This window comes from Ailuropoda melanoleuca, chromosome 2, assembly GCF_002007445.2.
Source record: "Ailuropoda melanoleuca isolate Jingjing chromosome 2, ASM200744v2, whole genome shotgun sequence".
Lineage (NCBI taxonomy): Eukaryota > Metazoa > Chordata > Mammalia > Carnivora > Ursidae > Ailuropoda > Ailuropoda melanoleuca.
In genome coordinates, this window is record NC_048219.1 from 120736254 (window position 1) to 120754745 (window position 18492).

Sequence of the window (18492 nt, forward strand, 5' to 3'; positions counted from 1 at the left end):
ATTCCTTATGATTCTCTAATGCCATCCTGTATTCAAAATTTTCTCTTGTGTTATGACTTTGTTTTGTGCGTATATGGAATAAGGTATGTATCCAATCTTATGTTTTTTTCTGGCTATCCAGTTGGCCCAACTCAGTTTCTTAAAGTAAAATCTTACCTTACTGGTTTGAGGAGCCCCTTTATCATATAACAAATTCCCACATGTATTTGAGTCTGTTTCTGGACATTCTGTTCCATTTGTCTGTCTACTCATGTGCAACTACTATGCTGTTTTAATGTAGCAATAGAGAATGTTTTAATGTCTGTCAAGAGGAGTCGTTCTCTAAAATAAATAGTCACCTACTCCAACTCCTGCTATATAAAAATGGCAGAAAATCATCGTTGGTAGTCCAGCCTCCTGAGGTCAGGGATGGGCCTGATTTAGAAACTGACAAGGAATGGGAGTTGAATGTGTGAGAGTGAATGTGGTCCCTAAGGAGAGTGATAGTAATAACACACTCTAGGAAGGTAAATAGTAATTACAGAAGAGCATGAAACTCAGGGCAGATCCTCACCTAGAAGGTGGGAGGAGGAAGAGGAACCCACAAAGGAAGAAGGACATGGTTTTGATGGTTGAAGCTTTGCCCTTGTAAATAGCTGATCCTGCTTCTCTTTGCAGAGTCAGGAGGGCTGATAACAGGGAAGGTTGAAATAATTTGCTGTATGTGCCCTCGGGGGAACTGATCAGAGACCTGAAATGTGCTGCAGAGAAACAACAGCCTGAGGGAACTGCCTAGAGGAGACCATGCAGTCATTGTGCTCTGGGCCCTTCACAGGCCCAGACGGGCAGTAACCTGGACGCCAAAGCGCGTGCGCGTGGACTTGTGTCTGTGAGGGTCCGAGGGTGAACCTCCCTGCGCATTTCCCAGGGAGAGCAGTGAAGATGTATCTTCTCAGCCTTCTTTCCAGGAGATAAGATGAAATCTATCCAACAATATATCCTTGCTGGAAAAGATCTGACTGAGAAGACTTCTAATAGGAGTTCTTCTCAAAGTATTCATTTAGCAGGGCCAAATCATAACAATTTTCCCCCTCTGAAATGCGCATACCTGCTAGGCTCTGTCTACACCTTCCTAAAAGCCCAGAGAATAAGGTGGGCACAGCATGGGGAAAAGGCCTGGATTCGGAGTAGGTGGAGATAACCTGGATCACGGCTTTATGACTTCATTCCCCAGCAGACACCATTAATAACCTTTGGCACAGCCCATAACCTTCTCATCTCCAATTTCCTCTTTATAACCTGCAGAGGAGCACAGGGCACTTACCTCACTAGGATGTGTGGGGAACATTAACTAGTTTCAGATGGGAAAGTTCTTTGACCATGAGTCATGCGGCATGGTTGTTAATTTGAGGCTGCACTGCCCTGAGTCGGGGTAATCGCCTGCTGCCCAAACCCGACAGCAGAGGGTAAGTGGAACAGCCTGCCTCACAGTCAAGGAAATGGACTTTGCAAACTGAATGAATGGGTGAAGTCAACCTTATTCAGGCATTTATTCCACGGCTACTAACTGTCTACCCTGCGCACACGTACCAGGCAGTCATGGTGGGTGCTGGGGGCTTGGGTTACTGAGGAGTGGTAAGCCCGAAGTGCAGGCACTCTACTCACTGCCAGAGTGGCTATTACCCATGGTGGAATGTGATAGCCCACCATGCGAGAACTGCAACTCTGGACTACAAGTCCGTCCTCTTTGCCATCACTAGCGTGAGCTGGGCAGCACTTACAGCGGGTTCCACATTCTGGCAAACTCTGAGTAGTAAGTAGGCTCATCAGCGCTTCCCTGGTCCATCACTTTCCAGTTGGCACCCTTACCGCATCCCTAAGCTTGTCTTCTCTTTTAGGTGCTTTCAGTGAAGGGAGTCTTGGGTCCACTAACAAGAAAGTACTAGAAAAGAGAAGACTCCCTTTCTTGGCCTCTTTGACTTCTGTTGTTGCATGCCACTTATAAAATCTGCATTCAAGGTGTGCTTCATTTTAAGTACAAGGTAAAAGGGACTATTTTAGGCATCATCACAGAACGCTTTCTCTGCCAATAAAGAGTTTTATGGTCTGGAAATTGGTACCGAATATGGATGAGATCTCAATGTACATTTTGAGCTGAGCTTTTTTCCACCCTCTTTCAGTTGTCCTTGAGTGAGGGTAGCAGGGAATGGAAGAGGAGGAGGAGGAGGAAAAAAAATTAAGAAGGGTGGGTTTGAGTAACCTTGGAAAGTGAAGGAAAGGGTTTGGGCAAATGAGGCTACAAAAAACATTATCCCAATAGGAAGATTTGGGAGTGCAGAAGATGAGAGTAACCAGAAGCCTAACCAAAGGAGGGAAGGTCAAGAAAACTTCAGTTAGAAGCCTATTGTCATGTAAAAATTAGTGGAGTTTCTCAAAGTATAAGATCCTAGGAAGGAGACAACAGGGCAAAACACCATTGCATTAATATGGGATTCCAGTTTACAGTGGATTTATTATATTTAAATAAACTTACATCTCTGCAGTTGTTTGTAGGTACTATGAGGCAAGAGGGTACAACCTGAAAATATTAAAGCTTCAGTACTATATCCATAAAAATATGTGTTCTGTTTTCCCAGCTCTTTTATCAGAGTTCAAGAATTTGCCTATCTCTTTACTTATTTAATGATATTCTTCTATGACAGTAGGAGAAGATAAAGCTGAATTTTGGTGGGCTTGTGATTTGCATGAGATTATAGCATTCTTCGGCTAGATTTATCTTCTATATAATATTCTCATTTTCTTTCTACAGCCTTCATTCTTGCCTTGATTGGTTTATAGAATAAATTTAATTGTTCTTTACCATAAGCCAGTAGTAATACTTGCTCTTACCCTTTCCTAGTAAAGGGGAACTGTTTATTTACTACAGCTGTTCCTATAATACGTATAATAAGTCTGCTATAACAATAAGCTGTGATGCTTTGGTCCAAAGTGACTTCTGGTATTTTAGGACCAGATTCAAGGTTCAGTCAGGGTCCTGGCAGGGACCTGGCAGGCAGATGACATATTCAAGGGCACATTCAGACTGGTGTAATCTGAGAGAATTAATAGGGCGCTGTTTATAATCGTACAGCTAGATTTAGGAAAACCAGCAAGAGATAGGACCAGACTCCAGAGTTAGCAACGGAGAAGAGTTTATTGTATGGGCTTACAGGACAAGGAGAGAGAATGGTTCTCAGAACCCAGGAGAAGATAGCTGTGGAATCGGCTACTAGGCGGGAACTGAGGGGGTTGATAACAACCAGGCAGGGAGGGAATCAAGGAAATAGGTACCCCAGTCTCAATTTCTCCCGTCCTCCAACCTGCCAGTTTCTGCCATTAGCCAAACTAAATTGGAAACCCATGGAAAAAAGAACTGTGTGAGTGGTCTTTATAACTTGGCTTCGCAGGACACAGAGCAGGGTGGAGAGGGAGGGAGGGTGGGTCTGGAGGGGCAAAAGGTGAAAGCCCAGGGGGCTCACTCCCTTCTGTCCTGCAAGGATAGCTTGGGAAGATGGTGTGGTCGTAGCATTTCTTGAGCTTGACATAGTGTGTATTGAACAACACGCGAATACACGAGGTCTTAGTTGGGTAGACCATCAGTTGCTGAGAAGAGAGTGCTCACGGACAATTGCAATGGAAATTCTACTGGTAGAGATGATGAAAAAGTTGTTTTTTTTTTTTTCAATTTATTTTTATTGGTAATGCCTGCAATCGTGTGAGATCTTTAGAAACTCCCAGCTCCTCTGCAAGCGAGGACTAGAACTTGCTATGCCCGACCCAGTGCTAAGCAAGGATACAGTCTTCTGTCCCCAAATGAACCCCAGGCTTTTTTTCAGAGTAGAGCCTAACGCATGGGCTGGAGCAGACACTGTAGGGTTGAATGAGAAATACTGGAAGTAGGCCTTTAAAGAGGAGTGGCAAGTACAGGTAAGGACCCTGGGAGAGCACAGAGCTTGTTGCTTTTGAAAGGAAACTTTGTAAGAACAACTGCCTGTGATGTAAGTACAGACAAAGAATATAGATTTATCGGAAAACAGATAAATGAAAACCCTGAACTTAGGCTTATTGTTCCCACATATATTCTAGAGTAGTTTTCCTAAAATTGGACCTCGGGAGAATTTTACATGCTTCTCTCATATATGCTCAGACAATCACAGAATTTGAGAGCTGAAAAAAATGTATGTTGAATCTCAGTCCTAATCAAGTCAGTGTTGCATGATCTTAATGATATTTGCCAGCATGTAATCCATAGAGGAACCAACCATAAATCTCTACATTTAGCTTCCTAATTGATAATTTGACAACAACGGCAATGGGTAGGGACTTACTTATTCTCCAATTTTCACAACTTTCTGCAAAACAGATATTTAATCTCTCTATTTTACTTATAGGGAAACTGAGTCTCAGAGAAATAGAGGGATTGGCTAGATCCAACAAGTGATGGGTTAGAATTCGCACCCAGGCCAGGGTGCCTACAAAGGCTATTCTTCCACCATTATCCTAGACTTGACTTTACCTTTGTGCAATCATGAACTATTGCTTAAATGTAGTTTTTCATGTTGCAATTAAAACACTATTTAATGCACATAATTTTCAGTTTCCTCTGGGAATATGAAATTATGCACATATATATCTTTATATATGTACATTTCCTTCTGCTCCAAGCAGTAATAGTGACAATTTATAGAGCAAGTGACATGCTGTAACTTTGTTATATATGCAGAATGCAGAAATTTTTTATTAGGATTGCTTTTATAAGCTTGTCAGCTTCCAGAGAGTTCTTTGAATAATCTGTCCTGGATTTTGTGACTATGCAAAAGTCAGCACGATATTCTTTTGCCATAGCAGGCAGTTTATGGTTGTTTTTTAAAATGCCCTCCTGTTTTCAGAATGATATCTACAAACATGTTCTTTACTTGTGCGATATATTTTTAGCTATAGAATCAAGAATGAAGTTGAGCTAGTGGGGGCTCTATAAACAACGGTCAGTGACATAAAACCCTAGCGCAGAAGAAAGATGACAGGCCAAATACATAGTAACGGTTCTTCATCGAAACCTCTCCCAATTGAAAGATAACCACGTGGGTGCTGAAAACAGCTGACATGACTGGTAATACAGTCTTTCACACAGAGCTCTAGGGACACTTTTACAGCCTGGCGCGTAGTTAGCACTTAATCAAGTCATTCAATAAAATATATCTATGTATGTGTATATGCACGTATGTACATGTATGTTTGTGGGTGTGCATATATTAATGCATACATATCCAAATGAATTTATTGCCTAAGATTTCTGCTTTGGTATAGACATTCTCTCATGTTCAAATAGATACAGAGGGATTGAAATGAGAAACACATTTCTATGCACACTTTATTTTTATGGTCCTCTTTCTATGTCAGCTGAGACCAAATGAAGTCAGAAGACCTAGCCGTCATCTATACGCTGACCCTGAAAGCTAAATTTTCTCAGTTGGGTCGTGTATGCTGTATAATATGAGAATGCATGGCTCGGCAAGAAACATTCCTCCCAACAAATGTAGAATAATGGATTCTTAGCCAGCTGTTGGATATTTCAGCCTCGATTTCTATTATGAGAGCTTTGATTGGTTATTAAAAGAAACGGGTTCAGTAAAGCAAGCAAGGGTATGGAACATAAAAACAATGTCTTCTGTGCCCAGCCTGTGTTGCTGCTTGGTTTATGTCTGTGCAGTTCTGCCAGTAGAATTGCTCATTAACGGTACCAAACACCTGTGTGCCTGCAGCTCTCTTGCCCGCTTGTATCTTTCTCTCAAATTTAAAGACCCGCTTCTCCAATGGAAAAGAAAATAATCTCATTTGCCTCCCTGACAACAGAAATATCACTATAGAATTACCTTTTAATGTTATGCCCTTGGCTTTTTTTTTTTTTTTTTTTAAGAAATGGCCAATTGAAGGATGCATCTGGAGCTCTTTGAAACAAATTTCAGGCATCATCCATATGTTGCTTGGTGCTCTCTGTATGATAAGACATAGGGCCCATTAATTTGAGAATTAAGTATCAGGAAGAGTTTCCTTTTATCAAATAATGAGAATATGTGTCCCCCTTAGCTCCTAAGAAGTACAAAGTGAAAGGTAACACACAGTAGATGAACACCATGCATGGAAGTTCAGCGGTTAAGAGCTTTCCTCTTGTCTAATAGGGTTTTTACTCTGTATTTTGAGAGCCTCAATGCGTAAGTGATTTGGCATAAGCCTCTTAAAAATTGTTTATGGATACAAACTGGGCAAAAATTGTTTCACCTGTGCAAAGGATACTCTCAAATTTAATCAGTTAACGTCTATTTATTAGGTTCCCACCATTTGTCCAAATAGTTCAATAAAACATGGCAAACCAATCTTGATTCTTTTTAGAAGGAGCTCATTTTCCAATTCCTAATCATCTAAGCTTTTTAATCTTGTTCATGTGGAGCTCTTAACCATCTCCTCCAGTGTCATCAAAGTCTTCTCAAAAAAGATGTAAACTCATGTTTTTGACAAAAATGCAGTAGAAAAGCTATTACTTGGGAAGGGTTTTTTTTTAGTTTTTTTCTTAAAATTTGAATCACATTTAGAAAGCTGCCTTTAAAATTGATTTGACTATTTTTCCACCCAAATTGCACACTTATTGCCCTGTATTAACTCGTGATTAGATTTAAGGTTCATTTGCATAATAACATTGTTTTAATATTAGCCTTGTTTTAGACATTATCAGGTTGCACGTAGTAGAAAAAACTGTCTCTAGCACTGCAAAATGTGCAGCCTGCTGCTTAGAAATGAGATACTCATTTCTGTGAATTTTTGATCCTATGATTGACAAGATTTTAAAAAAGTTTTTATCCTTCTAAACATTATAGCAGGAATCTGAAATATGGGAATACTGCATTACATTTATGACTTTTTATGGTATAACTGGAATTCTTCATTAATACCTTTCCATAAAAATCATAAAATATTTGAAGTGGAAGGAACCTTGGCAGTCATTCATTCCAACTTTTCATTTGGTTGCAGGAAAGATAATTCCTAAATCCCCTTTAGAAATTAGTGCATAAAACTCAATACTGTTTACCAGATTTGGTCCAGCTAGTATGGAACAGAGTTGGATAGTTATATCCCTTGATCCGATCTCTGTTCTCCTACTAATGATAGCTGAAGAAATGGGGAGGGGAGGCAGGGATCTAACATTTCTTCAACACCATCTAAGTAAAAGTTGCTTTACCTATGTAATCCCAATCCCACAACATCTTAAGAAATTTACCTACATGGCTCTAAGCCTCACTTATCTTATTGACAAGTGAGGACAGTATTTCTTAACTCTGTGGTCACCTGGTTAGTAAATGTAGAACCAGAATTTATAGTTTTCACAAGAACTTGAACATGATGCAAAGAAATGAAAAAGTGTTCCATGCTCATGGATTGGAAGAACAAATATTGTTAAAATGTCAATACCACATAATGCATTAAATGCAACATACACATTTAATGCAGTCCCTATCAAAATACCAACACCATTTTTCACAGACCTAGAACAAACAATCCTAAAATGTGTGTGGAACCACAAAAGACCCCAAATAGCCAAAGCAATCTTGAAAAAGAAAAGCAAAACTGGAGGCATCCTAATTCCTGACTTCAAGTTCTATTACAAAGCTATAATAATCAAAACAGTATGGTACTGACACAAATATAGACACAGGGATCAGTGGAACAGAATAGAAAACCCAGCAATTGAACCCACAACTATATGGTCAATTAATCTTTGACAAAGCAGGAAAGAATATCCAATGGGAAAAAGACAGTCTCTTCAACGAACGATTTTGGGAAAACTGGACAGCTACATGCAAAAGAATGAAATTGGATCACTTTCTTAACCATACACAAAAATAAATTCAAACTGGATGAAAGATCCAAATGTGAGACGTGAAACCATAAAAATCCTGGAAAAGAATAGAGGCACTAACTTGTTTGACATCAGCCATTGCAACTTCTTTCTACATATGTCTCCTGAGGCAGTGGAAACAAAAGCAGAAATGAACTACTGGGACTTCATCAAGATAAAAAGCTTCTGTACAGAAACAATCAACAAAACCAAAGGCAACCTACAGAATGGGAGAAGATATTTGCAAATGACATATCAGATAAAGGGTTAGTATCCAAAATATACCATAAGTAACTTAAAAGACTCACCGCCCCAAAAATGAATAATCCAGTTAAAAAATGGGCCAAAGACATGAATAGACCTTTCTCCAAAGAAGACATCCAGATGTCCAACAGACACATGAAAAGATGCTCAGCATCACTCATCATCAGGGAAATGCAAATCAAAACTATGAGATGTCACCTCACACCTGTCAGCATGGCTAAAATCCACAACACAGGAAACAAATGTTGGCAAGGATGTGGAAAAAGGGGAACCCTCCTGCACTGTTGGTGAGAATGCAAACTGGGGCACCCACTCTGGAAAACAGTATGGAGCTTCCTCAAAAAGTTAAAAATAGAACTGTGCTCTCATCCAGCAATTGTACTACTAGGTATTTACCCAAAGGATACAAAAATACTAATTTGAAGGGATACATGCACCGCAATGCTTACAGCAGCATTATTTACAATAGCCAAATTATGGAAACAGCCCAGGTGCCCATCACCTGATGAATGGATAAAGAAGATGTGGTATAGACATACAATGGAATATTACTCAGCCATAAAAAGAATGAAATCTTGCCATTTGCAGTGATGTGGCTGGAACTAGAGCGTATTATGCTAAGTGAAATAAGTCAGAGAAAGACAGATACCATTTGATTTCACTCATATGTGGAGTTTAAGAAACAAATGAACAAAGAGGGGACAAAAGAGGCAAACCAAGAAACAGTCTCTTAATTATAGAGAACACACTGATGGTTCCCAGACGGGAGGAGGGTGAGAGGATGGGTTAAATAGGTGATGGGAATTAAGGAGGGCACTTGGTGTGATGAGCATTGCGTGTGTGTGGAAGTGTTGAATCACTAAATTGTACACCTGAAACTTACATTACACTGTATGTTAACTAACTGGAATTTAATTAAAAACTTTAAAAAATTAAATGCTGATCCTGTAAAAAAAAAAATGTAGGACCAGAATTTTATTCTGGGTTCCCTTTCTGAATCTAAAGTCTGTTGTTTTAGCTCCTTTTTAAAGCCATGATATTCAACCTTGGCAGACACATCTCACAGTGAGGTTTTGGCCCCAATAATGTATGTGAGTATTGGGATTATGTCTCTTACTTATTATTTTCTAAGTGCTTAGCAGAGTACCTGGCCTAAAAACATGACTTATAGTCCTACTACTTTCTAAGATTCGGACAAGCTGGTAATGGGAGGTTGAATCATGACCCTATTTTTCCTTAGTGAATGCTGTTATCCAAGAGTAAAGTCCATGGAGATTTTGTATTTTCAGACGAAGATAGTAGATTGGGCATAAGCTAAAATTCTCTCCTGTATTTTGCTCTAGACACACAGAAAGGCTAGATTAAATATCTTTAAAGAAATTCTTATATTTTTTAAAGGTTTCATTTATTTATTTGAGAGAGCAAACAAGCGAGCATGGGTGGGGAGGGGTAGAGGGAGAGGGAGAAGCAGGCTCCCCTCTGAGCAAGAAGCCCAACTCAGGGCTCGATCCCTGGACGCTGGGATCATGACCTGAGCCGAAAGCAGACACTTAACAGACTGACCCACCCATGCACCTCAAGAAATTCATATTTAAACTTAGGGGTGGAAAGAACTTTTCACGTACCAGAAATAGAATACCAGTTAGAGAAGGCAGAAGCTGTCGTTTAGGAGTGGGGCTCTCAATGGCCGAGCAAGGTTAGCAATGAGACCTCAGTTCCCCTGCAAAGAAGGGAACTAGCACAGAGTCTGGCATAAGTCCCATGAGCACTGTTCTTGAATTTAATGGGAACCAGAGTATCTCCATTGGCCAACCTGGCCTTAACAGCCAGAAGCAAGTCACATAATGCTTGTTGCCGATAGTAAAGTTTTCTGGCAAATTTCTCCTTTTGAGAGGAGTGTTTTCATCGAGTCCATTCTTTCTGAGTAAAATTTCAGCACTCATTTCGAATTTCCATTTTGCCCTCTATTCTTTTTACAAGAGAAGCCAGGCCTATTAAAGTTTGTCATTAAAGTGTCTTACTGTGGGATAAATGATGCTTTCAGGAAGGTGTGAATGTGAGTGTTGATGGGCATTTGGACTTAGCAGCGCGGCCTCCTTTAAATTATCCATTTCATTTGTTTTATTGGCAGTCAGAGTCAGCCTTGGCTTGCTGACTCATTTTTAGCAACTATGCAGGAAGTACCAGTATTTAGCACATTGATTTGCTCTCTTTTTTTTCATATCTCCTTGTGAGTCCATTTCTTATCTTTGGACACTCCACCAACTCCTTACTGCCCATAATCTCTGTCTTACTTGCTAAGAGAAGCATTCCTTATAGGTCATAGCTACGATGTTCGTTCTATTCAAAAAGGTGTTTCTTGGGTATTTACCATGCACTGAGCCTAGACCTAGGGAATTTAAAAATAACAAAGGTCATGTTCCCACCCCAAAGTGTTTTTAATGTCAAGGACGTTCTGCTTCTTGAAGCCCCCATCAGCTTTGCACGTTTTCTGTGGATGCATAAAATGCCACATAGAGGATACGATGATGATTATTACTCGGACCTGGGACATAGTCATGCTTCTGAACCAAGTGCCATGTAGGTCCTTTACTCCAGGCAGTCATAGACCAAAGTCGCAAGTGGGTTTTGTAAATTTGTAAATCTGGTTACCTGCCATGCCCTGGAGGCCTGAGAGTTGCCCATTCCTGTGGTATCCCTACAAATGTGCCTTGAAGAAAGCACCCCATCTTTTGGCAAAGGGGCACACTGCCTTCTGGAGCAAGGATTATACTTTCCAAAGAGAAGATCATAAAACAAATGTAAGGCCAGCACTACAGGCAAGGAGCTTCTGACCAGGCCTACCGTCTGGGCAAAAAGGATAAAAATAATGTGCTGTGTCTGGGGAGGAATGTTTTTGAGCTACCCCTGAATTTGAGGAGTGTAGACCACATACCTATGTATGTATGGAGTTTTCTTAGTGTCAAATATAAAAACGTCTAAATCAAAGGAAACCAAATCATAACAGCTATATCTGAAACAGAAAGCAGCCATTCTTAACCATCATGTGGGTCTCAGATTCCTTTGAGACACTCAGCCCAGGGGAAAAATATGTACAGACACAAAATTTTGCAAAGAACCCTAAGCTTACAGGTCACCCCTCCCCCCTATGAAGAACTCTGCTCTACGTGATGGTCCTGGAGAAAGTAACAGAATGAAATTTTTTTTTTTTCCCTCCTGGAGCAAAATACAAGCTCTGCTGTAACCTTGTTCTTTAACCGAGACCGCAGCGAAAGCCTACTCAGCAAAGTCTCAGCAGACGATTTTTAGTTCCGAGTCTCCGTGAAATGATTCTAAATGTAAAACAACTTTCAGATACCATAGTTAGTCATTTGCTTTTTCATTATCCTAATGTCTTTTGGTTGTGAAAGATAAAACAGTCATGTTAACACAAACCTATCCGCTGCAGAATAGATAGAGATAGATCTGGGTACTTAGGGGAAAAGCAGGATAGGGAAATAGATTATAAAACCAGCTCTGGAAAATAGGAGACATTTTTATTTAGTGTTTTCCTCATTTGGCAGGTAAAACCCTTGCAGTTTTGGAGAATTTTGGTAGAATAAAGCTATGCCTCTTTAGTTAAAAATAGAAATGAAAAGACACTAGTCCGTATGGAAACAATATTCCTCCGGTTTTTCACTACTGTTCAAGGGTAGCAGGCTAGAGCAAGCTATGTGGGAATGTTTTGAGGGGATACTGTGTTCCAGGCAGTGTGCTAGGATCTTACACGTCGTCTCTGAACCTCTTTTGTACAACGGTAACGAGGCCACCTTCCCTATAGTGCCGTTTCGAAGAATGGAGAAACCAAAATACAAATCTAATGCTTGGGTGCGTTGTTCATGTGGCTGTTTTTAAGTCGTCTGGCATCCACTCGCTCCATTACTTAGAGAAGCCTTTGTGATTCCCAAATAAGTGAATTCTATCCTCTGTGTTCTCTATTATGGGCCTCCCTTTATTCTGGGAGTTAGAAATAAGGCTAAGGATTTGGGACCTATGACGGCAGAGGCAAAGCATTTTTTTCAAAATTAGACAAATCTAAAACCAAGAAATTGCTTGATTTTTGTTAGATCCCAAATCCTTGCCGTGGCCTGTAAGTGCTTGTATGATCTGGGCCCACCACCTCTGACTTCGTCCACCGCCCCCCTCCTGGGAATGCGCTGGTCACGCTGGCCGTTTTCTGAGTTCCCCCGCAAGGCACACTCCTTCCTGTCTTGGGACCGAGGTGCCTTTTCCCTTGCTTTTTTGCTTGGATGCTTCCTTCTCATCCTGGCCCACCATGTATGTAGAGTAGCTCCTCCCATTTACTAACACATCTCTTTATCGTACTTATCTCAGAATTAGGACTGTCTGCAATTATGTTCTTCGCATATTTATTGGCTCTTCTCCTTCTAAAATGCACGTCATGAGAGCAAAGACCTTGTTGGCGATCCAGGAATAACAATATCTTTCTATGCCCTACATGTCAATAATACCACGTAGAGTGAAGGAACGGGCTTCTGTGTCATGTAGAGATTACATGGGGCAAACCAAGGATTCTGGCTTGTGATTCCTGTCTGGAGATTTGTTCATCACAGCGAATGTTTTCCTAACGAGGAGTAGAAAATGGCGAACATAGCTAATTAGATAGTTCAAGTGCTTCACATGTATCAACTAATTGATTTCCTACAACCCTATGAGGTGTTATTACTTCATTGTATAGATGCAAAAGTTGTGGTATGGCGAGGTTAAGGAACTTGCATGAGGCTCCACAGAGAGTATGTTTGGAAGCAGGTGTTTGAGCCAATACTCTTTACTACTGGGTAGAAAGTGCCCATGTGCCTGGCAGCCTCACATGCACGATGTCATTTAATCCGTGCTTCTATACCCTGGGGTGGGGACTATTGTTATGCCTCTTCTACAGATGGGCAAGCTGAGGCTTGGAAAGTTTAAGCAACTTGTCTGAAGTCTCATCTTTGCTTCGTGATGGAAAAGGGACTGAATGTAGACAATTGGAGTCTGAAAGCTATAATCATAGACATCATCCCTGTTATACAGGAATGTGGATTGCTATTGGAACACAGTGAATTTAAGGTTTTTGAAAGAGTACTTTTGAAAGAGTAAGATTTTCTTACTACCAGGTTGCTTCTAGAGCGTAGGATCTATGGCACTTAAGATGTACTATCTTACTCAGTACTTGAGGTTTTGAAAGTCCTGTACTCAAAGATTCCCACTGGTGTAAAGCAGGGGTCTTCATTCTTGGACTCCAGATTCACAATGAATGTGGAACAGTCCAACTCAGAGAAATGAATAGGAGAAGCAGAATTTGTACCAGTATAATGACTTGTCTGTAAGAAATAATACAGGTAGTTGTAAGAAATGTCCATTACTTCAGAAAGAGCATAAGAATAGGATTTAGAAATCTGATAGCTCTGAAAGGTCAGTTTTGGTTTCTAAAATGAACGAGGACAGAATATGTATGTGTGTGTGTGTGTGTGTGTGTGTGTAATCTCATATAAAAAATATATGAAATATATAGAAACAGTAGGTCTCTTTCTGTCCTGAGCTGAAATGCAGTGTATAGAGTGTAGCACTATTGATTTTTGAAACTTACCAGGTTTTCCTTTACACTGAGTACTTCCTTAGAGACTCTGTCCTCAGTGGCAGAAGCCATCTGTAGGGATGGGGGTGCTGTGGCTATATTTTGTCTGTTATCCAGTTCCATTTCCATAGATAGGCATTATTAGCCACACTCACAAAACCACGCTACTCACAACACGAGAGGGGCAGGTAAGATCCCTAGATTCCATGCGTTATTACCCTGGCTTCAAACAAAATATCCATGTGAAGGATTATGCTCATATGTGCAGAGATCAAACTTTTCTTCTTTGAAAAATTCCCTAAACCTACTGAGACCAGCTGATTCAGCAAGAAGAAAATGAGTTCAGGCAACATTACAGAACTCTAAGATTCTAGCATTTTCGCAGACTTGTATTGCAAATGCTGTTACCTACACAATCCTATGTGAGTCTACATGAGCCTATATTTGATGCTTACAATTACCCCAATGTGTGGGCAGAATGGGTGTTATTAAGCCACTTTACAGATGAGGAAATTGAGGTTAATAGAGCTTGAAGAGCTTGCCCAAGGTCAGGCAGCCAATAAATAGCAGAGCCAATACGTGAACCAAAGTCTTTGGACTCCAAATTACGTCCTTTTCTGCTGCCCACACCTCTCCCTTGCCAAAGAGAACCTGTTTGCAGTGACACTGTAGGTTCTTAGTGTCTCTCCTGGAGATTTCCTTACTGCCAGCTTGCTTCTAGAGGGTAGGACCTATGGAACTTAAGATGTACTATCTTACTCCGTGCTCTGTGCACTTCTGTTGTTTCGTTGGGTACCAAACCTGCCTACTTTCAGTCTTTGAAAGCCGTTGAGTAGTATTTGTGGGCTAGAATGAACATTATGTGGTTTTCAGCTTTTCAAAGAACTTTTATTCTGCTTCTAGAACCTCCTGGCAGCTTCTTGCGCCAGGTGCGACCGACACAAGTGGGGACGGCATTCTTACAGTGTCTCCTTCCTTTCTCTTCTCCATGTCTGTGTGCTCTGGGATGCAGCAGAGACTCTCTTTCTCAAATGCGTTTTTCTTGTACTCATTCTGCTTCCCGCTGCTCCAACTCTTATGGTTTCTTCCAGGTTTTGAAAACGTTGCAGAATTTCTCAAACACGAGCGTTTACCCAAGGAATGGCATTGACAGAAAGGTGGCTTGGTAACTTCAGGCGACCATGCTCTGAACCCTGGTCGTTAAGAGATTGGGTGATTCAGCACAAAGCACCCTGGCTAGCCTCAGGCAGTGAGGGAATGGGGTGCAACCACACCCACACTGCTGCTTGCCCTTCCAGAGCCTGGAGGGCCTTTGGGTGTCCTCCAGCACAGCTGGCCAGTGCCGAGGCCTGACCAGTAGAAGGCAGTAATCGCTTACCTTCCACCTGTGTGGGAAGAATGCCGCTTACTCACAGGTATGGGCCGTACAGAACAAGTAGATGGTGGAATATATTTGAATAATCAGGCTTTCCAAAGGGAAGCATAACATACTCCTACTAATACACAAAATGCAAATAAACGTGACTGGTTTCTCTCTTCATCGTAGATATATGAGTTTTGGATTTTCCCATAGCCAGGGTCAGAATGCTGCCCCTCCGTCATGCTCTGGCCATAGCTGTTGTCCAGATCTTTATCTTGTCGGGAAACTGGACATTGGCCAAGAACATCAACTTCTACAACGTGAGGCCTCCTTTGGACCGTAAGTACTGGTTGAGTCATAGTTCACGACTGTGGGGTCAGGCTGACCGTTCAGAGCCCCTCTTTCTACCTATCGTAACTTTGCCTGCTCTGGGACATTTGGTTTATACCTAGAATAAACCAGAAAGTCTTCACTGCTTCCATGGGGAGGAGTAATTCGTGGTGACGGGAATTTGCTCCATTTCTTTAAAATGGTTTGGCTTTCTGCCAAAGTCTCAAAGGGGTTCTTGTTTAAAATAATCTCTTGAACACTTCCTACGAATGGCTTAGCAGAGAAAATTCAGTGATCTTTGTTGATCTCTTTGTTGGAGAAGGATATTGGCTGTAGGAAGTTTCTCTATAAATGATACATTCTTTCAAATGGTCATTAATAATTTTGGAACAGAGTTGTTTGAAATTTGGAGGGAGGGAGGCCTGGGTGGCTCAGTTGGTTAAGTGTCTGCCTTCAGCTCAGGTCATAATCCCAGGGTATTGAGATCGAGCCCCATATCAAGCTCCTTGCTCATCGGGGAGCCCGCTTCTCCCTCTGCCTACTGCCCACCCACCACTTGTGCTCTCTCTCTCCCTGTCAAATGGTTAAATAAAGTCTTAAAAAAAAAGTTTGGAGTGATATACTACTTGGCTTTTCATTAATATTGTGCACAGCAGCCATTAGAAAGAAAACTTTCCCACTAATTATTTAAAAATAAGCAAGTATCAGTGAATATCATCTATAGGATAATATAAATATATTTTATTTTTTTCTTAAAAAGATTTTATTTTACAGAGAGAGCAAGTGCGTGCAAATGGGGGGAGCGGGAAAGGAGAGAGAGAATCTCAAGCAGACTGTGCCTTATATAAATATACGTTGAACTATATGTTTGTATGCATATATCCTCTGTCTTTCTCTTCAGACAAGTAAAACTTCTTTGATATATTTTATTAGAGAAAGATTAGTAGAGATGATAATTATTTGGTAGAAATGCGAATGCCTGTGGTTCCCACACCTGGAAGAGTATCAGAATCATGATAAAAGACTTTAAACTATGTATTCCTAGGTCCCTTCTTCAGAGATTCAGTAGTCAGAAGGGTGGGATGCAGATTATTTTTTTCTTTTCTTTCTCTCCCAACCCCCTCTTCTTTTTAAAAAAGCTTTCCTGATACCATTGATGCACAGCAGGTTTAGAAACCACTGCGTTTTTATTCTTTTTTTTTCCCCCAAGATTTATTTATTTATTTTAGAGAGAGCGTGCGCATGAGCAGGGGGAGGGGCAGAAAGAGAGGGAGAAGGAAAGACTCGAAAGCCGACTCCCCACTGAGTGCGCAGCCTGAAGCAGGGCTCAATCCCATAACCCTGAGAATATGACCTGAGCCGAAATGAAGAGTCAGACACCTAACCAACCAAGCCACCCAGACGCCCCTATACTTCTAAATAAAGCCTATATCATTATTGTTCTTTACTTGGTGCTTTTTTATTATTTAGGACATTGTGTGTGCATGTGTATACACATATATATCACGCACACATACACACCCATGTACCACACACACACAAACTCGAACTATCATTTATTATACATTTCTAAATTGGTAATGATTATATACTAATAGCTTAATCACATGGCACAGTTTTCATAAAATCTAAATTATACATTTTCAACTTTTTAAGTCTAATACAATTTTACAATGAGAAAAAACATCATTTTAAAAAAATGAAAAAAAAATATTTGACCAACGTGTGGTCAGTTTACTAGGATGGTTTGGGGTTCTCCTTGATCTTTATCTGTTTTATTCCTCAGAAGTGGAAGAATTGAAAGTTTTACACAGGCTTTATATCATGGCTTGTAAAGAAATGTCAAATTTATTATACTTTTGACTTCTTGTCTTAACAAGATACAAGGTAGGAAAAAAAAGCATAAAGACAAAAAGGACATTCTAGTTGCTTTCAATCCAGATTGCCAGCAGTCATAATTCCTGCTTTCTGTAACACTGTAGCCTGAGCATAAGAGACTGAGAATTACTACCACCTTATATTAACTGTTACATCCCTGATTGAGGTCTAACGTTGTGATAATTGACATAGATCAAGGGAGATTGCGGTAATCAAAGTGAGTGTGGGTGGAAACAAGCCTGATTTGATGGGCCAGGGATGCTACTAGATATTTTTATTGCAACCTCCTGTTTAATCTTCATGATTCCTTTGCATGTCATGGGGATTTTCATTGTTAGTATTACTATAAATATTATTTCTTAGAAGTTAAAAAATCACACAACTACTTAGTGGGAAGAACAGAATTAAAGCTCGTGTTAATCTGACTGTAGTTCTTCTCAGGGGCCACTGTATACCGAATGATTGGTGCCAGTAGTATCCCCACCCTTGCCCGTTCTCTCAACCCCCACTTAATCCCAAGTTATAAATTGTAATGGAATGATATTTCAAAGTGGCTTGGGTAATATTTTCATTACTCTCTAATAGATAAGTAGACAAAGTATTTAAAGAAAAGGGAATGAAGAACATGCCCTGAAGTTTAGCAGTTATGTCCAACTCCCTAGCAACAAGTCTCAGGACGATGGCTTGTACATTTTGTTTGATCTAACAAAAGTTGCTAATTTTGTGCCATCTTTGATGTTTGAAAGTTTGTCCTTTTTAACCTTTCTGTTTCACTGTGCACTTTTCTTTAAAGCAACGCCATTTCCAAACAGCTTCAAGTGTTTTACTTGTGAAAATGCAGGAGATAATTATAACTGCAATCGATGGGCAGAAGACAAATGGTGTCCACAAAGTAAGTGTGCCGAGTTTGGAAGACGCTCTTGTGATCATACCTCATTTAGGTCTCTCTTAACTGGCCCTGAGCAGACATGTCTTCTACCATGGGATTAGCGTATCAACAGGCTGATGATGGTTTATATAAATCAGAGATTTCTTTTAGGAGACTATGCAGATATTAGACTACTCTGAGAGTATTTGGAAACTGATGCCATACCCTCAATTTGTCGATCTGTGTGCCTCCCAGGAGAATTTCTT

General features: G+C 40.5%; 1 protein-coding gene across 4 annotated transcripts in view; it reads left to right on the forward strand.

Annotated features, from left to right (window-relative positions):
* LYPD6B (LY6/PLAUR domain containing 6B) overlaps positions 1–18492 on the forward strand; it is a 159918-nt gene that overhangs the window by 136552 nt on the left and 4874 nt on the right. For all 4 annotated transcript variants that reach the window (XM_034654553.1, XM_011230483.3, XM_034654554.1 and 1 more), the window contains exons 3-4: positions 15337–15489; positions 18152–18250. In XM_034654553.1, the coding sequence (XP_034510444.1) occupies positions 15375–15489; positions 18152–18250 (214 nt within the window). In that variant the 5' untranslated portion in view covers positions 15337–15374. The remainder of the gene's footprint in view (positions 1–15336; positions 15490–18151; positions 18251–18492) is intronic.